This window comes from Lepidothrix coronata, unplaced genomic scaffold, assembly GCF_001604755.1.
Source record: "Lepidothrix coronata isolate B3197 unplaced genomic scaffold, Lepidothrix_coronata-1.0 Scaffold14, whole genome shotgun sequence".
NCBI classification, from domain to species: domain Eukaryota; kingdom Metazoa; phylum Chordata; class Aves; order Passeriformes; family Pipridae; genus Lepidothrix; species Lepidothrix coronata.
In genome coordinates this window covers 9,208,636-9,236,380 of record NW_016690194.1, presented here as the reverse complement: position 1 = coordinate 9,236,380, position 27,745 = coordinate 9,208,636, and the positions used below count along the sequence as shown (strand labels likewise).

At 38.6% G+C, this 27,745-nt stretch overlaps 1 protein-coding gene across 4 annotated transcripts; it reads left to right on the top strand.

Annotated features, from left to right (window-relative positions):
* Nucleotides 1-338: 338 nt before the first annotated feature.
* On the top strand, nucleotides 339-26,887 carry PRRC1 (proline rich coiled-coil 1). Of its 4 annotated transcripts, none has more exons than XM_017806183.1 (9): nucleotides 339-451; nucleotides 5,829-5,942; nucleotides 9,013-9,423; nucleotides 10,629-10,789; nucleotides 13,182-13,284; nucleotides 16,018-16,181; nucleotides 17,543-17,646; nucleotides 18,522-18,624; nucleotides 21,328-26,887. In XM_017806183.1, exons 2-9 carry the CDS (start codon nucleotides 5,849-5,851, stop codon nucleotides 21,535-21,537), a joined length of 1,350 nt encoding a protein of 449 aa, XP_017661672.1. In that variant the 5' UTR covers nucleotides 339-451; nucleotides 5,829-5,848; the 3' UTR covers nucleotides 21,538-26,887. The 4 variants fall into 4 exon arrangements, with proteins under 4 accessions (XP_017661672.1, XP_017661674.1, XP_017661673.1 ...); XM_017806185.1 differs by having other exon boundaries at nucleotides 366-465; XM_017806184.1 differs by lacking the exon at nucleotides 339-451 and adding an exon at nucleotides 555-666.
* The last annotated feature ends 858 nt before the right edge of the window (nucleotides 26,888-27,745 follow it).

Here is a 27,745-nt window from a genome sequence, read left to right as displayed (position 1 = left end):
GATCACAGGTTGGACCAATGACATCAGAGCTTTCTTCCAACCTGATTCCATGGATTATGGAATTTTAACGGAGCTACACTTCAAATCCCCCTAAACAGAAATCCAGATAGTTTGCCTAACAGTTCTTCAACGCTGCGAGGTTTAACTGCACCGTGTAATTTCCTCTTCCCGCTCGCCCGCCCCTCCTCCTCACCGCCAACGTGGCACTAACCCCATCCCGCCCGCGCCGCCATTTGATGCGTGAGGAACGAACCACGCAGTGGGCGCGGGAGGGGAGGAGTGAACTCCCCCGCGTGGGGGCCGATGGACTCGTCGGCGCCGCGGGGCCGCTGTAGACGTGGCAGGGCGGGGTGGCGCGGGGCCTGCTGGGAGCTGTAGTCCCCGGCAGCGCCGGGGACATTCCTTCATCCCTGGGACGGGAAAGGCCGCGAGCGGACGGGCCGGAATAGAGGTGATTAAGGTTCGGTGAGGGCGTTTGCGGCGGCGGGAGGAGGTACCGCGTTGTGACCCGTCGAGGCCGCCGGCGGGGAGGAGCGGGCAGAGGGCTGGGCCAGGCGGTGCGGGGTGTGTGGGGTGTGTGGGGCTCCTTCCTCGTGTCCTGTCCTGGCTCGTCCTTCCAGCGGCTCCTGCGCTCCCCCTGCGGACACCACCGTGCTCCGAGGAGAGGTGAGGGTCAGGGAGAGTTCCCGGCGGGATTGTCCCGGTGCCTCGCTGGGTCCTGTGTGTTGACCTGCGTCTGCCTCCCACCGAGCTTCCTCCGGGCTCTAGACGTGTTTGGTACCTCAGGGCTCTGCTTTCAGCGAGGAATGGGAGTGTTGGTCCTGCTAAACCCCCTGTGGTTTCATCCCAAATTTGCTTGACTGACAGTGGGAATCCTCGCCCTTGGGAGTCTCTTAATGTCGTATAGAAGCGGCGCTTCAGGAGGTTTATTACTTCTTTCAGTGTCGCTGGAGGTATTATTTGCCCCTTTTAATGACTGTTTTTATTGTCAGATTAAAAAAAACCCACCTTTTTTTTTTTTTTTTGGGGGGGGAACACCTCTGAAAGTGGTGGAGCTGTTGCATCCCGTCCCATGATATCCATGTCCCGAATATGATAGCAGTGTGTGTGTGATTGGTGCAGATTGTTGGGATGTACAGGTGGCAGTTCCTTTGATGGCATTATTTGATGGTGTTATGTAGTTGTATGTGTAGATCAGTGGTTCTCCCACTGTGTTCATCAGTGGTCTGTGAGCTTTTTGATGCTTAAATATTTGGTAATGGGGGGGTGGTCTGGTGCAAACCCTGAGGGTTGGCAGTGGCACAGAGAATGTGTGAAAAAAAGTAATTCTAATTCCAATAATTCTGATAAGGTTAGGAAGCTTTTAGGCCTGCAAGAGTCACAAAGCAAGGCTAATCCTTACTGTCACACCAGGTGTTTCCAGCGGTCTTGGTCTGTGTTAGGTCAGGCACACTGGGTTCTGGCTGGTGAACAGACTTCTTTGCATTTGTTTTTGGGTTTTTTAAAGGTGAAAAGAAAATGAAAGTGTTGCGATTAACATTATGCTATGAATATAGAATCATAGGATGGTTTGGATTGGAAGGGACCTTAAAGACCATCCAGTCCCATCCCCTGCCATGGGCAGGGACACCTTCCACTGTCCGAGGTTGCCCCAGCCAGGCCTTGTACACTTCCAGGGATGGGGCAGCCACAGCTTCTCTGGGCAACCTGTGCCAGGGCCTCACCACCCTCACAGGGAAGAACTTTCTTTCTCCTAATATCTGATCTAAACCAACTTTCTTTCAGTTTGAATATTTTTCACTATCTGCTGATAAATACATCACATTCTGCATTGAACTGTGTTGCAAAACAATATATAATCAATAAATTCCACAATATTTTTTCTTGTGATTTTCTAGCTCATGTCAAAGCTCTGAAGTGCCACTGTTTACTTGGATGAAGCTCAATTTAAACACAGCCCCAAAATAAAGAGTGCACAGCAGTGTTTACCTGCTGCAATCAGCTTCGTTATCAGCTGGAGAAAAGTTGACTTAGCTTCAGTTCTCTACTCTAAAGCATTAGTCAGAAAAACTTATGTTATGTAGCACTGCTGAGACCAGCTCAATTTCAAGCCAAGGGATGAACTCACACAGGTGCATTGTGACATCAGTAAGAATCCAAATACTCAGAAAATATACAGCAGGTATAGAGAGTTCTGGGGATTTGGTTTGAGTTTTTAATTTGTTTTGTCGATTTGGTTTTTTCCCCTCTGTTTAAGGCTTTGGACTTTGGAACAAGTCATTTTAACACAAGGTGATTAAACGGATGATCCCTCTCTGCCCTTCCTTTGGCTTTGGTGAGACTTTGTGTGCCCTCAGGGTTTGTCTGTGTTCTACAGATCAGATGCTGAAAGAAAGTTTGTCCTTGACTTTGTGCTCACCCTTTCTAAAGAAGAAAAAACAACCTGAGGGATTTTGCAGATGAAATTTAACATACAATCCAGCTCTGTTTTGGTTTGATTTTTTTAAAAGAGAGTTGTCGTTTTGTTTGATGTCAGCTTCACTCCATCTCTGACAGCTGAAGATGTTTCTTCTGTTGTTTAGTGATGAGTTTTTATTAGCAGAAGCACTTACTGAAATAGAGAAAAGGGTTAATTAAAGATGACTGAAAATACAACCTCATTATAAATTCTCAAGTATGGTTGATTTCTAGATACTGTGTTTTTATCCATGTGAAATTTGCTAATCTCCATTTGTAAATAATCTTATCATTAGCTGTGAATTTCTATATTTTAGAGTAATAACCTGAAGAATGCTTTTGAAGTGGTTATGTCATTAAGATTATTGCAAAACATTAGCACAAATGTAATTACTTCCTATTAAACTAAAGTGAAAAGATGAATAATTTGCCAGTTAAGCCTTTTAGTCTCTAAATCAAATTATTTCATTCCTGCTTTTTAACACGAGCCCTGTCAAGATTTTCAATCAGAGCTTTACTCTCATTTTCTGTTGAGTACACAAACACCTTGCATTTCAGAATTAGGTTAATGGCTGAAATGTGGTTTTAGGTTAATGCATGAAGTTCAGCTGGTGAAAATCAGTAAAAGTATTTACCAGTCAACTAGGGATAGAGAGGTGGGTTTATTTTCTTTGTGTTATGTGGGAGTTTAACATCATCTCTATAATGTCTGCATTAGTACTGAAAAGGTTACTTTTTTAGCCAAATAATTGATGAAAGCCTAACAAAATTCATGCTTCTACTTCTTAAAGGGGTTATTTTAAGGATGACTGGGAATATGGGTTTTCTGTATTTCTCTTTTCCATATCCCTTCTTTTTTACTGCCATGTAAGCATAACATAAGATTTTCTCCTACCAAAACATGGTGAGATGGTTAAATTTGTGAAATCAATTTATCATCACAAATCACTAGATGGCAGTACTAGATGTTATTTTCACTTAATTCCACGTGCTTCACTGTGCCTGTCTTGGGATTTCTCCTTTATAGGTTTGCAAGGAGGCACAAAAGTCACTTCCTTCAGAAGTTAGGCTGACTTTTCCTGTTTTCAGGTCCTACTTGTTGAAAATCATGTGTTTATGGCTTGGGTTATGAAGAATTATTGCTATTACTTCTGTTTTTTCCCCTAAATCACTAAAAGACAGTTACGGTTACACCTGTTTTCTTCTTTGATTTTGCATATTCCCATGTCTTATCTTGTTGGGCTTTTTTTAATTATTTACCTTTTTTCATGCAACACATGCAAACTACAACTGACTTAAGTTGAGAAATCAGTATACAGAAAGAAGCTGTTATTTGTGCAGGCTTCTTATTAGTCAAGGCTTAATTTAAGTCAGTTCCATGTCATTTTTTAATTGTATTTTAGCAACTGACATGATTTCTGCACATTTGGGATTACCGATTCTGTTCTTCACCTTTCTCATTGCTAAGCTAATTGTGAAAAGCAACTACAGCGTAATTTACCTTTCTGCTAATTCCTGATTTTTCAGACATGACTCAGCCGACGTCTTGTGGGTTGCCCCTTCTCTCTCACCCCTGCCCAACTAGTGTAATAACTTTCTGAAGCTTTACAACATCGTTGCACAGAGCTGATCTGTGCAACTTTTTCAGTCATTCTACATGGCCACAGAATTTATTTTAAGTGGGAAGCACCTCTCAGCAGTTTTTAATCATGGCATTAGGTGTAATCAAGCAGCAGATTAAAAGAGCCTTGATAAAACATTTCTAGGTTTTGGTCAGTGATTCTTTTAATTGCACAGTGGATAATTCTTCCTTACTTCGCAGTGTCTAACTGGAAGAAGAATGACTTCAAAAATACCTCTGTGTGCAGGAATGTAAACTTCTGTAGATTGATTAAAATAAAGAATCTTAATACTTCAAGTTCTTCTGCTTGGTGAAGTTTAATGAAAGACTTTGCTATTCCTTTCTAAGGGGTGGTGAGATGTACTCATTCTGCAAGGACAGTCTATTCCCCACCAAACAATTATTGACCCTTTCATCCCATCTGAAAAAAAGATGTTAATTGAATTAGAGATCCTCACAACCTAAAATCCATCTGTCATAAGAGTTTTCTTGGAATGCTGCACATAAGCCATGTTTACTTTCTTTCTGAGGCTGGTCTCAAGCTTTTAATCTTAAATCACTTAATGCAAATTACACTAGTTTATCAGAGGGACTGTATAGTTTCTCCTGTGTGATTTTGATGCTTTCATTTGTTTTTTAAACTCTTTGTGCACCTGTCAAGACTGACATTGAAATCCTCCTTTCTGGATTTCTCAATATGGTAATAACAGTAACTTTTCCTCCGTATTAGATTAGGAGTTGTATATACATTTAAAACAACAGTGAGGTATTGAGGGACTTTTTGTTTTGGTTTGGTTTGGGTTTTTTTAAGAGAGGAAAACCCCTGTATTTTTGTAAATGGAGTTCTGATTTAATGGATGTGGTGGAAAATGTTTTAAGCCTGTCTATAATTCCTTTATATAGGATTTTTATTTCATTAAAACTTCCTTAAAAACTGCTGCCTCAGGGAGTGGTGCAAATCATCACTGTCTAGTTTACCAGACTGGTGAGGAAGCAGGTTTTTTGGTAAGCTGCCTCTGCACTGAAGAACAAAAATCACCTGCTGTTCATGAAAATCTTAATTTTGCATCTCTCCTTTTCTTCTGAGGCCTTGTACTTTAATTTAGGATTGTTAAATAAGGCATATAGCTCTACTTTTCTAGAAATAATGTATTCTAAAGGTTTACCCAGCTGTGTTAAAAGGTACTTCCAATGTAAACTGGCCTTCACAATAAAACCCAAAGCTTTCAATTAACTTTCACTTCTAATAACATCACCAGGGAAGTGTGGTATTTGGATTTTACAGGAATAATCTGTACTGGAAAACTTGTCCAGTATAAATTAATTTCGCTGTAATTTTATTCATGCTGGAAGTAAAAGGTCCTGATTTGGGTTACTACAGCTCAACAATGCAGGAAAATACTACTCAATAGTTAAGTTTTTCTTGGGATATGGGTTTTATGATATGTAATTACTTTTGTGTTTTTACTCTTTTAAGTTGAAAGCAGTAGCTGGGCATGCACAGTAAGGTTTTTAGAAAGAGGCCTGGAGTTCGAGGTATTATCACAGTCCTAAAAATAAAGGGAAGATACAGGAGAAATGAGACACAATGGATAATTGTGTTCTTGAGATAAGTCAATTTTTTTTCCAGAGTTAGTATTTGAGCTACTTGCTTAGTTCATGGATGTAAATAACTGTGTTGTGGCCTTTGCATTCTAATTTAAAATTTTTCCCCTTGTTTCTTAAGATACTTTTGTTTTTTCCCTCACAGCTTTGTGTAGCTGAAGGAAAATGATGGAAGAGAGTGGAATAGAGACAACTCCACCTGGCACGCCGCCACCAAGCTCAGCAGGGGCTGCTGCTGCTGCAGCACCTGTCTCATTAGGTACAGAAACATTTATTCATGTCTTTTGAAGCACTACAATTAATCCAAAACCATTGCAATTAGCATAATTACAGTTCTCTTCTCCAGGCTACTTGGAAGAATTTAAGTTATTTTTTAATCATGGAAGTGTGCTCCTTCTCTTACATCTGACACAGAGAATATTTTAAACATTTTCTAGTTCTTGAAACTATTTTATGAAGTCACTTGTGTTTTTTTAAGGATGCAGGGCCAGGGAAATAATACCTTCCACTACAGTGTGCAGTTAGATGAGCAACATAGTAGGGAGTTAAAAACAAAACAAACTTACAGTCCTGTAGAGGATGGTGGTAAACCTTGGATTTTAGTATTCATAGACTCCTAGACTGGTTTGGATTAGGAAGGACCTTAAAAGTCATCTTGGAATGGGTAAGGACACTTTCCGCCAGACCAGGTTGCTCCAAGCCCCGTCCAACCTGGCCTTGAACACTTCCAGGGATGGGGCAGCCAGAGCTTCTCTGGGCAACCTGTGCCAGGGCCTCACCACCCTTACAGGGAAGAATCTCTTCCTAATATCTGATCTAAACCTGCCCTTATTCAGTTTTTTCAGCCTTGGCCCTATCCCTACATGCCCATGTCAAAAGTCCTTCTCCAGTCTCCTTTAGGTTCTGGAAGGTGCTGTAAGGTCTCCCTTATTGTGGCTGGTAGTTAAAGCATTTTATCTGATTTTGCAAGATTCTGAACACCATATTTGAATACCAGATACTTAATTTTTTGGCACATTTGGTATTGTTGAGTCAGACTGGTGCAGTAGATCCCAGGGGGTGTGCAAGGCAATTCACTGGGGCATGGGAAGGAAACACTAGAACTGTTCCCTCTTTTCCTATCACTGTCTGCCCATGTAAAAAGTCACTCTCCCTCTTTCTTAGAAGCCCTCCCTCAAGTACTGAAAGGCTCCTATAAAGTCTCCCCAGAGCCTTCTCTTTTCCAGGCTGAACATCTACAACTCTCTCAGACTGTCTCTATAGGAGACTAAAATGGATTTGTCAGCAAACACTTTTGGAAGATGCGTAGAAAACATTGGTGAAGACTTAAAGGAACAAGTATAGAACAAATTACTTTGGGAGCTTGCTGTACAGTTTCGTGGAAGTCCGGATGTTCCTAGTGTGTCTAAGTTCTGTTTCAAAATATACAAATAACGTATTGTCAAACACTATAGGAGGAATATGCTGAGAAAATCTGCCCTCAACAGTAGGACTGCGATAATAAAACCAATGTTTTTATTTAAACTGTGGAATTGTAACCTCTGATGGAGAAGTTGCTTTTAACTGGGATAAAAATGGGTTCTGGAATAAGGTTGCAGAGATACCATCACACATGAAACATATTCACTGCCTCCATTCCTAGGGAAGCCATTGCAGCAAAAAAACTGGAGCCAGAAGTGCACAAAGTGTTACGGGATGTCACCAATGTTGTTAATTTTATAGAAATGGCCTTTAAGTAGTAGATTTTTTTACAGTATTTTGTAATGAGATGGGGGGGTGACCGTGAAATACTTTTTTCGTCTTGCACAATTTGCTGGTCACCATTGGCAAGGTGTTGTAGAAGAGTTGTTGAACTCAATGTTGACATTAATTTTTTTTTTTTTTACAAAAAGAAGAGTGTCCCAGATTTGCTGATGCTTTCTGTGATGACAAGGGGCTTTCAGCAGTGTGCTGCCTAGCAGATATTTAAAAAAAAAAAATGCTCTCATAATTTGTCCTTTCAAGGTAAAGGTGGCATTTTAACAAGGAGTGCTACAGGAGCTACTTTTGTAAGAAAGTCATGCTTTTGAGAAAGCACTTTGAAAACTGATATTTGGAAATGTTCCCATTATACATTCCTGTTGCCAAAACCAGTGCAAGTATTCCATAAAAACTGTCAGATCTGTACACTTAAACTTGGAATGAGAATTTCCTGACCTGTGTAAACCTCTTCCAAACAGTTTCAGTAGAATTAGAACCCACTTCTTAAAAATATGAAAATGCAGCATGTTCATTTTGCAAGAACAATCAATTGACATCAAGGAAGATGAAAGTTTTTCTGCCTGCATTTCAAGGAAAACCTGTGCATGATTGATAGGTGGCAGTGGAAAATGAAATAGTAACATATAGCAAACACAGCCAATGATGCAGTTCTTCCATTTTGATCAGTTTGAGGTATCTTTTCCAGCTATGGTGGCCCTTAAAGCCAAGTATCAAAGTAGTCTGAACACAGAACGAGACCTTCAAATTGCTGCATCATGAGGTGTTAAACCAAGATGTAAAAATTATTGAGGTTTCTTCAGTGGCACTGCTCACTCTAAAAAGCTGCTATCAATAATTGTATTATATAGCACTTTAATAATTATTAATTTATTATTATATTGAAAGTATATTAATAAAAGAATTTTGAGTGGAAGCAGAAGAGTTTTTGTACTGTTAAAATTTTTTCATTCATCTTTATCTCATCCTTTTTACATTTCTGTTGTGTATGTTTTGTAACATATATAACATACTAGTGCAGTGGTACATGTAAATAATTTATAAATACATAAATTTACACGGGGAAGTGCTCAAAATTTTTTTACCAATAGGTGTTTGTGGTAAAGTTTGGAAACCACAGTGATTTGCTGATTGTGATTGATGTTTAAGCTGAGACCAGTAAGCTGCTTAAGCTGATCCAACATCTTACTGCTATCAAAAATGGTAATTTCTGGTTTTCTACCTTAGTTTATTCTTGAAGATGAGAGTGTCCTGCGTTGTTGATAAGCAGTCACTCAGAAAGAACAGTACTAGCTAGAAAATTGGGGCAGATTTCAGCTGCTCTAAGTTCAGTAGTCAAATGTTGACTTATCTTTTTAAGCTTGTGACAAATAGGGTCATGCAAGAAAAAAAGATGTGTCTTACAAAGATTTTGTCACCAAAGGTTGAGTGCAATTGGTGGTGTGTGAAAAGTCAGGCAAGACTAAAATTAGCTTTGAAGGGGGAAGAAAAACAGACCAGGTCAAAATTTACTTGTGAAGTAACTGAAGGCTTAGCATTTCTAAAATTATTTTTTTCTCTTTTTTCCTCAGCTTTGTCCAGTCCCCTTTCTACACCAAGCATGTCCTCTTCTCCTGCATATTCACCATCCTTGCCAGCTGGATTGTCTCCAATTCCTCCTCCTCCTCCTCCTCCTCCTCCTCCTCCTCCGATGACTTCGGCTTCTCTCCCACCTGTGCCTTTTGCAACGATTTCTTCACTTGCACCATCTCAAAGTCCTGCCCTACCTCTTGCTTCCCCTTTAGCCTTTAGTACCCCCATGTCCCAGTTCTCTGCTCCTCCTGCCGTCAAGTTTACTGCTAGCCCTGGTCTTCCTGCACCTCCCACTGGTCCCCCCATTTCAGGTTTTTCCATATCCTCAACCTATGATATCACCAGGGGTCATGCTGGTCGAGCACCACAGAGCCCACTGATGCCTTCATTTTCTGCAACTCCAGTCACAGGTAACTCTGTTTATATGATTTCCTGTTTGTGAGACAGGATGAGTGGTCTCCTGGGTGGCTTTTTTACACCACTCTGCTACTTCAGCTTCTTTACAATTATAGGTACACTTAATTAGCATAGTTGCACTCAGGAGAAGGGATAGTAGCCTTTAAAATACAGTCATGGTCCAGGACAGCGAGTCCATTTTAGTGGTGTTCTAGTAGTGTTCAGGTTCACAGAAAAATCTTTAAAAACTTTATTTTTTGTTAACTTGCACAGGAAAGCCTTGCTGAACATACATACATAGCTTTTGTCTAACTCAGAGAGCCACCTTCACCTATTTTATTTCCCCAGAATGGTATATCTCAGACTGTAGTTTCATAATTTTCAGGGTTTTGTTCTCAAAATCTATCTACAACAAGCTGTACATCGCATGACAGCAGTCTTTTTTATTGTTTCCAGTCTCTAAATTGCATTAGGACAGTTGAAAACACATACCTTCCATGAAAACAGTTGCTGTTGTTGCTGAACTGATGTCATTTTAAGCTAGTGGAGTGGAATGGAAACTTGACTCTCAGCTGCATTTGGGCCAGGCTTTTACTGTTATTGGTGATACCTCTTTTAAGTAGTCCGTATTAGGAAAATGTCTAAAAAGAGCTATCAGTTGTGCAGTGTAAAATAAAAATAACTCTTGATTAAGGCTAGGTTGGAAAATCAGTTGAAAATGGGCAAAGGCTCATGCTTTATTTTTCTACTCTTTAGTTTCTTTTGTTTTCCTTTGAAATATGTAAACCTTTCTCCTTTTTCTACTGATACTAATTTCCACCACCCACTGTTAGAAAATTTCATACTTCTCTTATTGTATGAGAACATTCCTATCTCTTTGTTTAGAGAGTAACACCTATTGCTCTCTTTGCTCTATGGAGGGTTTATTTTGAAAATTTGAAAACGATTAAAAGAACAACTTTTAAATTAACCTGATAAGAAAAAAAATCGTTTAACTTTGTACGTAATGTACAGCAGTCTCAGTTCTTTTAGAAGATATTGTTGAAGTAGTTTTTAACAAGCAGAATTGTTCTGAGACCTTCAAGAAGTGAAGTGAATCAGCCCAGTATTCTTCTCTTCTTCCTGCAGTTTTCCTGTCAAACAATTGCACATTGCTACAATATAACAAATTAACTGCAGTAAAATAAGTGAAGGCTTGTATTTTGTTTGTCCCTCTTAGGAGGTGTTTTGGCTGATCCCATCACTCAACAAGCAACTTTGTCATCATCTTTGCCTCCTGGGGTTGGCTCTGCAATCACTTTTCCTGAGGAGCATGAAGACCCCAGAGTATCTACTGCCCATGGTGGAGCACCTGCTGGAGGGCTGTGGGGGTTTATAAAGGTATGGGAGTTTGTTACCTTCATGAGGAATTACCATTTTTTACTGACTATAATAAGATGTACCTTATTTTTTAAATACTCGTTGCTACAAATCCTGTTTATTTTCCAGTCTCATGTGCAAGGTGACTGTTTTTAATAGTGGTGTTTGCTGAAACGATGCTTTTGCTCTTCCTCTGTATAGAAGAGAAGGGATTAGACAAATGGAGGTGTTCTAGGTTAATTTTAGTCCTGTGATAGGAACATATCTATCAGGTTCTGTCACATGTTCTTAAGTCAGATGAAGTTTTAGAACCTCTGAAAGACCTGAAAAGTAACTTTTACTTCACAGTGACTGAATGCAGAAGAAGATGGTCTGGTTACCTCACCTGAATGCTTTGCATATCACATTTATAATTTCCTAATTAACTGAGTTTGATTTCTATGGGGTGCAAACCATGCTTGTTCTGTAACAAATAAGATATTCTGTAACAGGTCTTTTTTCAAAGAAAGACAAACTGTATATTTTCTCAATCACAAAGAAGTGTCTAAGATATTTTGTAAGATTGTTCTGCTAGAAAGCATGGAATATATAGTGCAGAGCAGATTCTCCTTGTGGTGCAATCTAATCAGACAGACGAAATAAGCAGCGACATCAACTAGTAGAATATCATTAGCCTGTAACCTGTTTGGAGCTGTAACAGATGCTACATATAAGTAGCATCATGAAGATTGTGGGGAAAAAAACTATCCTCAAGAGCAACACCATTTTCTGTACTGTCTCATACTAAACGTGAAAGAATCAAGTTTAATATCCCAGCAGGGTTGCAGAGTTTTCAAGGGAGTTGCAAGCCCTTTTGAACATGAAAAGCTGGGAGGAAAAGTTGTGTGTGACATGGCAAACTGAGCCCTCCCCTACTATTGAATTACACAGTGATACAGTCTTGAAGAGCAAGATTAATTCCCCATCAGTACAGCAAGAGCAGAGTTGTTATGCTGCCCTTTTCAAGGAGAGATGTCTTCTTATGATCATAAAAACACATCTTCTTTCATCCTTTAAATATCAATGTCCTCCTTTCAGTCATTACTTTCGTCTTAATATTTGCAGTTTTCCAGAAGGGAATATTTTACTTGTGACATGATTCTGTAGCCCTTTTTAGAGTACCAGAGCTTTCCATTGCAAATCAGTTGGAAAACCAATCTCTTCCACATTGGTGTTATCTAGTGTTGCTACTAGGATCCAGAAGGTGTCCTGTTTGTATTTATGGAGAAGGTCAGTATTATTGACTTCAATAATGAAGCCCAGATTGTGGTTGAAGTATGAAGCGTTCCATGTGCTTTGCGTGTTCAGTGACCTCTTCTTGAGAATTTCCCAGGTGAATGAGGAAAGAATGAAGAATTGTTAATTACACTGAAAGCAGCAAGTTCTTGATATATGTAAGGACACCTCAGTCTGTGTTTTTTAAAGGTCAGACAGAATATGGGACTTAAACTGGTAGTTATTACAGAAATGCATCTGGAATTCCCTACTGAAGAGCTTAGACAATAGTTGCAGCAGTTATCTTTAATTCTGTTCTTGAAATAGTTTGAAATACCCTTTTTCCCTTGGTATTCTTAAGAAATCATACACTGTTCTTCCAGATTTCCTTCAAGCTAGATAATACCCCAAACTATGACAATAATCTAAAATTGACAAGTTAATGATCTAGAATCAAATGAGATTGTGTCAGTTCCAAGATTGATTTCTACCTAATGTATCAGAGGCAAAGTTGCATATTATTGCAATCATTGCACCTGACACCTTGCAGGTTTGACTGTTTGAGCAATGAAGGCACCCAGGACCTGAATTTTCAACTTTTATTTTGTGCACTGCTTACATGGAAGATCTTCCATTTGAGCAATCTGGGTTTATGTTGCCTTAGAATTGGCTGATAGGAATTTCAAGTTTAACTGCATTGTAGTTCACAGTATGGTGGTAAATTCATGTTTTACATTGGTATAAAAGTGTGGATTATTTCTCCCTGTTTGTGCTTGGCAGATGAACACATTAAGGCATCTTCCATAGGTAGAAGCTGCTCAGGAACCATCTCTATAATGACTTTGTGTTAGTTAGGCAGCCAGTGTGCTAATTGGAGAAGCACTGCTTGGCTTTGCAAGATGATGGAGCTGTTTCTGCATTAATGCAGAAGATAATATTTAAACTTCCTGGTGTAACTGAAAAGCTGTGATAGTCATATTATGTAGTGTTTGTGCTGAGTTATGACATACAACAAGCCATTAAAAAGTGTAATGGTTAGAAACATACAAAGCAGCTTAGTATTTTTCGTTTCTTTCTTTTTAACTGTAACATTTTGAATTTCTTGAAGGGAGGGAAAGAAAACAGAAGATAATATGGAAATGTATTTGCTTAAATTTAGGGTGTAGCTGAGAATCCCGTGGTGAAGTCTGTTCTTGATAAAACCAAACATTCAGTGGAGACCATGATCACAACACTGGATCCTGGCATGGTTCCCTATATCAGTAAGTGTTTATAACAAAACATTGGATGTTGCATATAAATGCCAGAGAAGTCAATATAATAGCATACTACTTTTATACTTGAAATGTAAAAGTATTTCAATTACATCTTGAAAATGAACAGGAAGGATAAGCACTGTGGTATTCACCATTTTTTTATTTTACTGGATTCCATTGCATGTCACATACAAGCTGACCTGAGATTCCTGCTTTGTTGAAATGGGGAAGCAAAATGCATCATTTGTACAGGGTGATGGTGTGGTTTCGTTTTTTTGGCTTGGCTTTTTTCTCCTTCTAGCAGTGTGATAAGCAGTCCTCCTCCTTAGGTGTGCCAGTACTGCCCTTGGTCTGCATATAAATGAAGCTGGTCAGGAAACTGCCAAGACTGAGAAGAAACCATTAAAATGATTTTTTTTTTAAATTTTGTTTTTCTGAGATTTTTTTTTCAGCTGGACCTGTTCTGTGACCCAGTAACTACATTGCTGCAGTGCAAAGCTACAGTGCAAAGCTACAGTAAATGTTGATTATATACAGTTTGGCAAACTGTATTTAAGCTTTATGTTACAGTCATGACTGTCCCTTTGTAATATGTCAGTATCCTGTCTAGTTTGACACAGTATGTATTGACAGATCAACTTTATTTAGAGGATGAATTATTTCTAATAAAATGCTTTGCTTGTAAGATTCAGGTCAAGTAAGCTAATTCAGTAGTTATCTCAAAGTTCTCTAAAGTCCTGTTGGAAGGAAAAGCATCTGTATACATCTTGGACAACTTGGACATTTATCTGCTGCATTGTTTTTGTAGTTGCAGTTGTGGAAATAGGGCAGAGATTCATGTGTACTTCCTTGTAAAAATGTATTCTGGCATCAACAAAAACCATGTGCTCAACAACAAATGGCCTCACTTCTCACTGCTCTCTCTCCATTACTGCAGTGCCCAAGAAATGTGATCTTCCTCATGCCAAAACCTGACATTACCAAAGCTTCTGGATGAGGTGGTTGAAATTATTTTTTTTCATCTAAGCAAATAGTATTTCTGTAGTCTCTTTCTTGAAAAGAGCTGAACTGTTTTCATTGGCACATTGTGAAGATGTCATCTGAGTCATGCACCTGGAATAGACAATTTCTGTCTGCCTAGGAGATGGTCACCCTGTAAGCATAAACATCAATGCTTTTATAACAAAAGATGTCAGGGAATCTTAAATTGAGTGTGTAAATGTTATTTCAGTTTATAATACACAGTGAAATTTCACAGTCAAGTGTCAGAGCTTAACTTGATGTGACAGTTCTGTCCCTGATTTTACCAGGGTATACCTAGTTCTTATATTTGAGATTTTAGTATTTCCATATTGTCCTAATGTGTGGCAGATGTTATCACAAATGTTTTCATTTAATGCATGTAATATCCTTGTTTCTCTTTTGTAGTAGTATCTGTGATGAACAAAGATATGCTTTTGCTATTTGATGATCCTTAATACAAAAGAACATATTCTGTATTCTCCATCTAAACATGGGGCACAGTTACTGTTCTTAATGTTGTTATGCAGTAATTTACTAGATCTGTTATGGATTAGTTTTGAGCTTCATTAGAAGCTCTTTAACAGTATTTCTGTTCCTGGATGCTCAAACAAGGCTAACTTCAGTAAATACCTGCAGTCAATTTTAAGCACTTGTTTAATTATATTAAATTCATTTGTATCCAGAAGGAATCCATGAAAATTATACTCTCAATTATTTTTTAATCCAGTAATTAACCAGTGTTTAAAACAATTGCCCGAAGTTCAGTGATGTGTACGTTCAATTCCATTCAGTAAAGCAATTGATAAATAAAGTTAAAAATTTACCCCCAAAACCCCAAATAGTATGTTTTACTACTGTTCTGGCATATCTCTGGTGATTCTTCATAAAAATAAGACGATTCCTGTAACTGAGATCTGCTGTGTAATATGAGCAAAAGAGCAAATTGTTCTTTTCTTTGAAATTTAAGCTTTGGGTTTACCATTATCACTGGGGGAACTTTTGCTGTGATAGACAGATGTGAGGTATGATTGAGCTCATCAGTCTTTTGTAGTAGTTTATGATTTCTTTTAATTCATTAATTGCTTTGTTTTATTCTAAAAAAGCTTAGTGAAAACTCCTGCTTCTTTATGGAGATACCCCCCGCTGGAAAACACTCCGAACTGTATGCAAGTTTTTGGTTCTATAGATATTTAGCATCAAAAAACAGGATAAAGCATTAGGGAGGAAGACAAGTTTACACTCCAAGGGCGACTAAAAAGTAATGTGAGCCTTTTTTTAAAAAATGATGTAATTTGACAGCTGTTCACTGGATTTTATGTTCTTGATCCCTATCATAAGGAAGAGTTTGTGTGTGACACCAGCATTCCTTACTGCTTCCCAGGACACCAACACGTCCTTAGAAATGGATGTCAGTTTTCCTAAATCTCTATAAATTGTCATCTTATATGGGTGCTCTGGTTTCTTTCAGGTGCTGAACAACCATCAGTTCCTGTTATCTCTCTTTCATCCATGCTTCACTTACCTATTCATCTAACTTTTACCTACTAGCTTAAGTTACTTCTGTTTCATAAAATAACTATTGTACAGTGCATGAGAAAGAGGAGAGCAGCTGAAAAATACTGTTGAGATGGAAAATGTATTTGAACTGTCTAATAATGGGAATGAGGAAAAATACATGCACATGTGTATTTTACGGATTACAAAATTATTTTACAGGAACTGGGGGAGAACTGGACATAGTGGTCACTTCTAATAAAGAGGTAAAAGTGGCAGCAATTCGGGATGCCTTTCAAGAAGTCTTTGGAATGGCTGTTGTTACTGGAGAGGCTGCACAGTCTAACATTGCACCCCAACCTGTGGGATATGCTGCAGGTTTAAGGGTAAGTTGATATGTAACAGTACCCAAGTACCACCAACACAGAGATTCATCCAGAAGAATCTCATTTTCCGTGAAGTGGAAGTCAGTTTGGGGGATAGGTAAACATTTTCTTTTGGGTTTGTTTTTTTTTTGTGTGTGTGTTTGGTTGGTTGGTTTGTTGTTGTTTTTTGGGGGGTGAGGGTTTTGTTTGTTTGGTTTGGTTTAGGATTTTTTCCCATTTGAATCATCAGACCAGTTTAGAGCTGCTTGTTGAAAGATTTTTTTGAGTTTTTTTGCAAACACATTCACAGCAAGTTAAGATTATTTATGTCAGTTTTCTTATACTATCATTGATTGCCATCGCATCTTGTGTACATTGTGATATTACTGTAGTTTGAAAGTACATCAGGCATTTTTGGATAGTCTGTGACTAGCAAATCATGTTGGGAATACTAGAAATTAAAAGAGATTCTTTGAGACTGAATTGCCTCCCTGATAATTCTGTAGATGAAAGATTGTTTGATTAACACTTGTCAGGGATCATCGCAAACAGATCTATGTTCTGTTTGAAAAGTAATTCACTGTGCAGCCTTGCAGACTGCTGTGCTGCCCCAGAGGAAGGGTTAGCAAGGGTTTGGCCAATAACTAAAAATCCTGAAAACAGCTATTTAGCATTGCATTTTTTAAATGTTAGCAAAAACTCATGAAAAATGAAGTCTGTTCCCCTGACTGTTGTGGCAGTGTTTGCAGCAGAGTAAAGCCTGTTCTCACAGTAATGTATTAGCTGATACAATTGTATATGGAGGTAAAGCAGAACATCCAGAATATGGATGTTCCTTTACTTATTTAGCTACTGTAGTGTAATGGTAGTAATATTTCTATTACAACTTCAGAGTGATAATAGTTTTCAAGTGAATGATTCCTACATTTTAGTTGGATATGTACCACAACAAATTGATTCTTTGCCTTGGTCTTCCAAAGCACTCAAAGGCTCTAAACCCAAGAAATCTTAAGTTGCAAAATTGTCAGTGTGAGTAACAGAAATATGTACTGATGCTTTCACTAATAGTGAGACTTGGCACAGTTACAGATTAGGAATTCTTTACCTGCTGCTCTGGGCTTTTTTTTGGAAAACAAAAAACTAAAAATATTTAATTAGTTTTATCATAGTGTTTGTTACTGTTTGGGATTCCATTATGGCTTTTATGAGTTTGGTTGCTTTTTTTTCCCTAACATTGAAATAAGAGTAATTTTCAAAATCTCTCATATTTTCTGTTTAACTTGAAAAGTATGTTCCAGAGTTCTTCTGGGATTAATCTGTAAACATTGTACTGTGTTGTGGTTCAAAGAGAGTGTTGTCTAACAGCTCATGTCACCATTCAGGGAGCACAGGAAAGGATAGACAGCTTGCGTCGGGCAGGAGTCATCCATGAGAAGCAGCCTGTTGTATCTGTGGAAAACTTCATTGAGGAATTGCTTCCTGACAAGTGAGAACATCAAATATATTGCTGGGGAGTCGGGAATATTCTTTGTTGACTCAGAGGAGTTGGTATCAGTATCACTCTGAGCAGAAGAAAGGAGATGGTCTGTCTTCAGTTTTGCTTTGGCAGATTTGATTTTGGTGATGATGTTCAGCAATTTGTCCAGACATCTTGAGACTTTTAATATATAAAAATCATTGTCAGGTTTTTCCAGATTCACAGTATAAAAACACAATGAAGTTATACCGAACTGAAAAAATTAAGGAGCTGTAAAAGTTGGAATTTGGCTAGTGGTTTGTGCAGTCCTGTGTGCATCCTCTCTTCTCTTTTTCTGAAATTGCATCAGAAGGGATGTTGGGAAATACTCTGGGAGGAGCAGAAGTGTTTTTCTGAATAAATCATTTAAGGAGTTGTTATAGCATTAGACATGCCAAAAAATCTTCTGAATATAGAACATGAGTGATAAATACGTATATTTTTTAATTGTTAGGGAAGGTTATTTTAATGAGAAATGTTCTTTCAAAGATTGAATGAAAATTATAGCATAATAACTATGGCCAAAGGAATGTATCTGCATGCACACCCAACCCCTCAGCTTTTTTTGTGTCCTTGATTTGTAAGTTTCATATTTTTTATATATTTCTATGTATATTATGTATTTTACATACATACACATGCACTATAATGTTATATATGAGAAAACTGATACATGCAAACTTTACTTGAAAAATACCAGAACGCTTTGATGAGTCTCATTATGACATTATTACTGCATTTGAAGTAGATTTTGTAAAATGGTCATAATTTAACTGCTAATCTGTTGGTTTTCAGTTGCGTGATACTCAATACTCAGAAATAAAGTAATACGCATGTCATTGCAGGTGGTTTGACATTGGATGTCTGATTATTGAGGATCCAGTTCATGGAATTCACCTGGAAGCATTTACCCAAGCAACACCCGTACCTTTGCAATATGTTCAGCAGGTGAGTTTTCAGTTTTCTTACCAATTAACAGTAAGATTTAAGTTTTAATTTTATTTATGATGTCAATTCTTACTGGCAGTTGCTCCACTTGAATGTTTTCATTTATGAAATGAGGATAAAAACTGTTTTTGAATCACGTTAATGTATTACCTAAAAGTTTTCAGGCATTTATGGCAAAGCATTTCTTGATCAAAGGTGTCATTCTGTGTCACTTTGGAGCACTAGTTTTACTTTCCTATTAAAAAAGAAGAAATACTGATCAAGAAGAAATCAACCAGAGAGAATTACTTCCTCAAAAAGGAAATACAACAATTCCCTATGAGCATATAGACTCCCACCTAAACAGCAAGGCTGATTTCCTCTTCTGAGTGTGCTATTCTGACAAGGATGTAAAATATCTGAAATCAAAAGGCTTCAATCTAGGAAATATCATGGTTCATCTAATTGAAAATAATGTACAGCTCTTAAATATCCCCAATAGAAGGTTTTCATGAGATGGTTTAAGTTTCTCTGGATGCAGGCTGGGAATTACTCCAGTCACTGCATGTCTCTTGACAGCAGATGAGAGTCATACATTAATTAGCTCTGGTCTGAAAATTTGTTTTAAATAAATATTTCTATGAAGAATGTAAAACCAAAACTGTTTGGGGTTTGATCCCTGGGGGTTGTTTTGAGAAAACAAATAGTAACTGTTTTTTTTTTTTTTTCAGTAGTACCCATTTCAATAAGTGAGCATTTGTGGGATTGGTTCTTATTTTCCTGAGTTCTTGCAGCCTTGAAAAGCTGATGAGTGGCAAAACGAGAAATATTGCTCTGTCTCTGTAGTTTTCCAAAATGCTTTTCAAAAACAGTGGAGAAAGACATGAAGCTACAGGAACAATGTTCAAGGGTCCCTTTCAAACCCAAAGTATTCTGCATATTCTGACAAACCTATGCTGTTGTAGTTGCAAGACAGTAGTTTTAGGAAGGGCACAGTACACTGATGCTCTTGATCTGCTGTACATGCACTGGAAACGGACTAATTCAAAATCTGTATGAAGGAGGTGGTTGCCTGTGATGAGCATCAGACCAGAGAAATGCAGTGATGCTTACCCCACTGTTTCCCTTCTGGTTCCAATTGCACAATGAGGGCTACAGATGTCATTTACCTGGACTTCTTGACACAGTCCCCCACTCAAAATTAGAGATGGATTCAGTGGATGGACTGTTCAGTGGATAAGGAATTGATTGAACAGTCACATCCAGAGGGTCATGGTCAGTGGCTCAGAGTCCTGATGGACATCAGTGACCAGTGGTGCCCTCAGGGGTCTGTATTGGTACCTATGTGATTTAACATCTTCATTAATGACATGGATGAAGGGACTGAGAGCTTCCTCAGCAGGTTTGCAGGAGACACCAAACTGAGGGTGCAGTGACACACCTGAAGGACGGGGCCATTCAGAGGGACATGAACAAGCTCCAGAAGCAGCCCCTGGGAATCTCCTGAGGTTTAACAAGGCCAAGGGCAGGTGCACCTGTGTTGGGGCACCTCCAGGATCAGTCCAGGCTGGGGATGAGCAGATGAAGCAGCCCTGGGGAGAAGGACTTGGGGGTGCTGATGGGGGAGAGGCTGGACATGGCCCAGCACAGAAACCTCCCTGTGCCCTGGGCTGATCCCACAGCGGGGGCAGCAGGGCAAGGGAGGATTCTGCCCCTCTACCCCCTCAGTTGAGACCCCACCTGCAGAGCTGCCTCCAGCCCTGGGGGCCCAGCACAGCAAGGACATGGAGCTGCTGGAGCGAGTCCAGAGGAGGCACCAAGATGATGAGAGGGATGGAGCAGCTCTGCTGTGAGGAAAGACTGGGAGAGTTGGGAGTGTTCAGCCTGGAGAAAAGAAGCTTTAGGGTGACCTAATTGTGGCCTTCCAGGACGTGAAGGGGCTACAAGAAGGATGGAGAGAGTCTATTTACAAAGGCCTGGGGTGACAGGACAGGAAGGAATGGTTTCACACTGACAGACAGAATGTTTAGCTTAGATAGTAGGAAGAAATTGTTACCTGTGAGGACGGTGAGGCCCTGGCACAGGTTGTCCAGAGAAGCTGTGGCTACCTCATCCCTGGAAGTGTTCAAGGCCAGGTTGGATGGGCTTGGAGCAACCTGGTCTGGTGTAAGGTGTCCCTGCCCATGGCAAGGGAGTTGGAACTACGTGAGCTTTAAGGTCTCTTCCAATCCAAACCATTCTACAATTCTGTGAAATGACACTATATAATCCCTTTGTGATCTCATGCAAATCTCTCAGCCCTTCTTTTCTGCCAGGCTCAGCTTTCTCCTTGCATTTGGCTACTTGCCTGCTTCAGAGGGACATTTTAACTGTTTTTAAAGCTTTTGGAGGGTATGTATTGTATAAATACATACTGTTATTGATTCCATCTATTGGCTACTTTATACGAGAATGGCAGTATGTCTTTACTCTCTTAAGCTTTGTATTTTAGTTTATACTCTTCAGATTCAACATTCTTCAGATGTTGCTTGCATCATGATACATAGAAATCCAAATAATTTGCTTGGCAAATTATGGGGCAATCTGAAATCTGATTCTGATACCCTTTGATTTGCCATATAAGTCTGTTGATATAAAATGATCACTTGTGAAAGTTGGTGAAAATAGAAGTAAAACTACTAATTTCAATCTCTCTAAGTAATCTCTTCTCACAATGTTGCACAGGCCAAGAGTCTCACTCCTCAGGACTACAATCTGAGATGGTCAGGCCTTCTGGTGACCTTGGGCGAGGTGCTGGAGAAGAGTGTCGTGAACGTGAACAGGACAGACTGGCATGTGGTGTTCACGGGCATGTCCCGCCGGCAGATGATCTACAGCGCGGCCAAGGCCCTGGCAGGGATGTACAAACAGCAGCTGCCACCCACAACCGTGTGAGAGTGGCTGGTCTGTCAGAGCAAGGAGTACTGGGCTTGGTTCTGAAGTTGATATGAAGGCTACACACTCTTTAATTCGCAGTGGATGCAACACAGATTTGTAATCTTAACTCTAAACTGCTTCTACTTTTTAAGAAGCGAAGGTGATTTCTGGTAGTGGAAGTGAGCAATTACATTTTTTGGCTATTATATGATTTCCAGTATGATTCACAAAGCAGGAAATTGAGACAAATGCATATATTTATAACTGGTACAAGTAGCATTACAATTTTTCAAGTGTAACGTGCTATGATTTGACACCTTACTAGGCATTTGCTGAGATACTTTAGTTAGTATACTTTTGAAAGGGGATATTTGTTTAGCTGTTTCTATTATATTAGTAATATAAACATGTTGACAGCATAACATGTATGTTATATATATGCATTTCAATCCAGAGAGACTACCTTCTGTATTACATGTTATCTTGGGGCACGTATTTAGGGGATACTTAAGACCTCATGAGTTTGGTGTCTGTATATAGTTCTCAGGAGTGATGCCAAGTAGTTTCTACAGCACATAACAGTGAGGTGCTGAAGAGCACAAATCCATGCCCTGTTAGCTGAAGTCTTTGCTAAATAGTTCTGAATTCTCATTTTCCATGCTGCATCTTTTTTTCTTTTTTATGTAGCAGTAATGAAATTCGTGGTCAGTTGAAACACCACAGACAAATTTCAAGTCGCTTCAGTGGGTTTTATATCGGGTACCGCATATGCCACATGAAATCATCTCAGCAGTTTCAATAACATCGTTTACTCCAATGCTTCCAAACTTCACATTTTATATGGAATTATATAGTTTATCTAGTTACAGCTGTCAGCAATTTGATTATGGAAAATGGTGATGTGTGTATCACTTGCTTTGCTAGCCTGGGTTTCTTAAACACTTCGAAGTCTTAAAAGCTTTCTTGATGTCATGAGCTCACTGTCTCTCATATAAGTTTTTGGTGTGTCTGACGTTTTTCATGGCTGTAAAGGTCCTCCATCAATGCTCATGCAATCCTAAAATCTGTATTTAGAAATATGGAAGTAATTGTGAAGAAAATATTTTGGTAACACTTTTTTAAGAAACAAAGAATAAACAAATACTTTTTGTTTGCCTTAAGCAGTTTTTCAGCTTATATTGCTCTGCCTTTACCTTTATTAGATGCTTTCAAAGAGCATTTTTATATACAATATACTTTTAAGCCAGCTCATGATTGTACCCAGTGGAAATCTATCTATGTCCAAGTATTTGACCTTAATGGGTTTACTCTGTAAAGTAGTTGAATAGATGTTTTCAGCTTTTTACCATCTGCTGGGTTGTGTTGCGGGCAATAATACAAGAGGAAGTTCAACAGGTAAGACATTGACATCCTGTTTTAAATTTATATTGAGATCAGCTTAGAAAAGCAGAGACACATTTGGACATGTGACTTTTATTACATGTACAGACAATTCCCAATTGCTTCATCACTGTAGATACAGCTGCAGAAGCCATTTCTGCTACTTTATGAGGGGGTATGTTTGTTCAAATATTAGCGTCATGAACAAAAGATCAAGAAAGCTACTACATATACTACTATTATACTACATATACTACTCTTTTTAGGTGTGTCTCACATAGATGCAGCCAAGTTTTTTGAGTTTGCATTACTTTAAAAGAGATCTCCCTGGTCCTTAAACTAAGGTTCTTCAAAATGTTGGAGATGGTTCATTAACTGCACTTGTTGCTGGCTTTTGTACACTTAAGGCAATGGTTCTTTAAGTCCCCTGTGCATTGTACAGTGGCAGGGTTTTAACTGTTATTGTGAGAAAGGAGCAGAGCAGTGATAAATTCAGGCTGAACTTTAGAAGGTATGTATAGGCTGATGAGAGATGGGTGAGCCTTCAGAAATATCAGCACAAGGGTTTTGTATATAGGAAGAATACTGGATTTTTTTTTTAAGGCTGAAAAATAATTTCAGGACTCTGTATATACATGCACGTGTATAAGTACTTTGTAGAACTGACACACCCTCTCTGCAAGATTTGATATATGAATTTTAGGCATGGTGTCACAAGTAGGGATTTTGAAGGAGACTGTGACTGGGTTATTGTTAGAGAAGAGCTGAAAATTTAAAGTGTGCAGAAACCGCTTTGCTCAAATGAAACTTTTTCTCCTAGACTTCATTTGCACATTCTAATCAGCTTTTTGGTTTAGAAAGTGTACCGTTATCCCAGTTCTTAGTCTGTGCCCTTAGAGATTGACTTTGCAAGCAGCTGTAGTGGCTTAAGGTGTTACAGCCCTGTCAGTGGAAGTTTCTGCCCCTGCAGATTTTCTTGTGGAATTAGCTCTGAATGCTAATTATGAGCTGAAGTTACCTGTGACTGCTCTCCCACTCTTGTTTTAACAGCAGCAAACCTGAGTTGAAAAGTTTCTGCTCTGGGCCTGGCCTTAGTTTTTTCATCACAACACTACTCAGAACATTGTGGCTCTGTCAGAAAAATCCTGGTTATGAAGTTCCCCACACAATTTTGTTGAAACTAGTCTGATAACTTCCACCCAGCTGCCCCTCTCAAGGTTTTCCATGCACATCTGTTGAAGAAGGAACGGGGCATGTGGGGTCTGATGAAGCAACAAATACAGTTTAGTGGAACATATTGGTCCAAAAACAGAACAGCCTCAATGGCTGCTCATGTACAGAGTACATGAGCAGAGTATTCTCCTTTAATTGAAAGCTTTTAAAATTATCTTCCAATTCCAGTCTTCTTCTTTAGACATCTCAATTTGGTGAAGATAGTGAGGAATGGCAGAAGAGGGCAAAAATAAGAATGAAGTATGAACGGATGTGAAGGCGATCAGGAGAGTACCAGAGAAGTAGGAATATCTAGTGAGCAGGTACAGGAGCTTAATTGTATTTAATGCAATGTCCTGGATGCAGGAAGTGGTAGAGGGTAGTTGAGAAATCAGGTGGGAATATGGAATAACTTGGGTCTGTCTGCTGCTGTTTATTTTGGCCAGCTTTAGAAGACCACCAGCATATACATGGATATCTTGCAGCAGAGAGGTTTAGCCCAATCGTGATTCAGATTCTTCAGGACATTTGTAAAAGCAGCTTTTCTTTCCCCGTAGTAGTATAATGTGAGGTAAACATTGCAGATGGAGGTAAGACATTATCCCTGAACAGTTGACTCTGAAACAGAACTCTGTGTGTCTAGTTTACAATTACATTTAATAATTTTGACCAAGCAAATTTAAAAAAAGGAAAAAACATTGTTCTTCATTTCCTACTGTTAACAGACACAGGAACAAGTAGTAAATGAGAACATTCTGTATCCCATCAAAAGTTGTTAATAGACTTGAAAATCAGAATAAAATAGCTTCAAACTTGGTTATTTTTCCAATGTGTATTTTAACGTCAACAATTAAATCTGTCTGTAACTTATCAAAAACTCAAATTCTGACATCCTGAATCCCTGAACCGTTTGGCTTTGACTTCATGATTCTGTTCCATCCATAGTTACACAATTCAGGAAAAGCTAGTTGCATAAAAGCAATAGTGTATAGAATTACAGTTTCTAAAAGGAAAAAAAGGCCAATTGGTTTGATTTATCATCTCATTGTGCAGAATTCTGTCAAAGCTTTAGATACTCTAGCCAGCTGATTTTGTAAAGCAGCCAGACTATGACCTGGCAATTAAATTGTGAATACACAGTTTTGCAGAGGAATAACAGATCCAAAACCACTCAGCAGCTTCTTCTGAGCTAACACAGAGATTTGTCATGTACTGGAATCAAAGGAGATGCAGCTCTAAGGTTACAAGCAAAATTAAAATATTTAGTATTGAGCAAGTGATTTCCAACTATCTTTGCATTCTACGAGTGTGAGTGAATATGGCACTGACCTTCTCTGTAATTTAGAGAAGTACCTCATAGTAGAGGAGAAAGCAGATGGGTTGGTTTTGCAAGATTTGGTGGCTATTTTAATGCAAAATTACATGGAATTCTGTGTAAAGCCTGGAGTTTTTTGATATTAATCACAAAAACATGCTTCTTGTTAAAGGATACTCCATGACAGGAGTGAATGTAGGTTTTTTTTTTTTTAAATAAGAATTATAGTGTTGGAAATTGTTGATCACAGCTTTCAAGCATCTTTTATTCTACTTGGTCAGATCGGCATGTATTTGAAAATGCTGAAACTAAAAAATAGCTAATGTAGTAGCTTCGTTGTGAATAATGCAGTGAACCACTCAGTCAAATTCCTCCCTCAGTTTAGTCTCGAATGCCATTAAAAGTTCCCCGAGTTTTAAAAGCTTCACTAGATTTAGTTTGAGTATCTGTATGTTCATGCTTGTGCAGTTCAGTTCGTTCTGCTCAGAATTTTATAGGACAATTTCCCTGTAAAACACAGTTCTCCTCTAACAGGATACTATAGGGAACTGCTTTCTTCTCAGCTCAGAAACAGAAAAAAAAGTATAGCTGTTGCCTTGCTTGCACGCTAAAATTGAATCTGTTATGTCTTCTGGTGAGAAAATTAGTAGATAAGAGATAATAGGCTTAATTAAACTTACTTGAATTGGTGTATTTAGCAAACTTGGGATAGGTTGTGAAACCAACAGTATTTAACCACAGTGAGCATCCTAATTTATTTTTTCCTCAGGTATCAAACAGAGAGCTGTTCTGTCTGCTTTTAGAATAAAGGACACATGAATGCATATTACTGAGGGATCATTTTCATGATCTAATTCTTACAGTTGCAGGAGCAGCTGTTCCAAGTAAGTGGTGAATATTCTGCAACTTCTTGGAAAAGTGCAGGAAGTTGCATTTTGTATAAGGAATAGTATTTTGATCAGTAGTGGGATTCTGAAATAGCTGTGGCATCAAACAAAACCCAGCAGATTTAGAAAGAATTCCCAAACAGAGCAGTTATCCTAAAATCAGTGCTGGTCTTGGGACGTTGTTCTGGGATAAGTGACTACAGTTATGCACATGCAAGGCAGATTCTAGGGGTTTTGTTAAAATGTACTAAAACTAAAAATCAACAAACTTGTGTCTGCAGGGGAAAGAACAGGAGAATTTTTCTTTTTAACATAATAGGAATTACTGTAATCAGTAATCACACTGTTACATAGTTCTTTTTGTCTGTGGTTCTGAGAATATTTGCAAAAAAGCACATCCCAATACTTAGAAGGTCGTAAGCATTATAATGAAAACATTTTAAGTTCTCTCTGTCCTGTGTAGATGCAGACTTTTGTATCTGAAGAGCTTATTTTCTTGGACATTGCAAGTCAGTAATACCAGACACGCAAACCCCTGAATTGATAAATATAATAAATTAAAATTATTACTAGGGATAAGGTACTTTGATTTTCTCTTTTTTGGAGAGCTACAAATCCCATGAATCTCTGAGGGGAGGTTCTCTTATCATCAGTGACAGCCAAAGTATTAAGTGAGCGCCTCTGAACCACTGTAAACTTGGGTGTGAGCTCCCAATTTCTTGTTGTTTTCTGAGTTCTTAAATGCAAGCAAGACAGCAAAAGCTGATTCTGCAGTTGCCAGGCTGACTATAAGTGGATTTTGGAGCTTGTTTCTCATTGCCATTCGCTCTGTAATAATCTGTCCATGCTGGGAGCAGCACCATAGGAAGGTATAGAAGACTTAGGAAACGAAGTGAGAAGACTTAGAAAATGAAGTGTGTAGCACAAAACTGAAGAGGGAAAGAGTGCTGCCTTTTCTTAGATTTTTTTCCAGTGGTTACGTTTCTCCTGATGTGAATGGGAAAGTTTTATCATTCTGCCCACAAAAGAACTTTGTAACATTTTTGAATGATTTGTTTAATTTGTTCTGCTAATCTGTTTCCTCTTGCTGCAGGTTGTTTATATTACCTGTACACAATTTGCTCTCTATTTTCTTGATGCAGAAGCCCACCTCTCCCATTTTTGTTGAATTAAACGTGACTGGTTTTAGTCAAACTCTCAGTTCTTTGCCAGTTTAAATCGGTTGTTTTATTAACACAAGTGGAAACTTAGCAATTCATGCAGGCTGATAAGGTAGCTCCATGTTTTCATAATTTTGATTTGATTTCTTTTAGAGACAGCAGGTCATAAGAGCTGTTTTCTGAGTTCTGCAGAACTGGATAATACCAAACCATTGGTCTCACACACTTAATTAAACAGGAAAAAAGGTTTCTTTGCAGTTTGTTTTGACTTT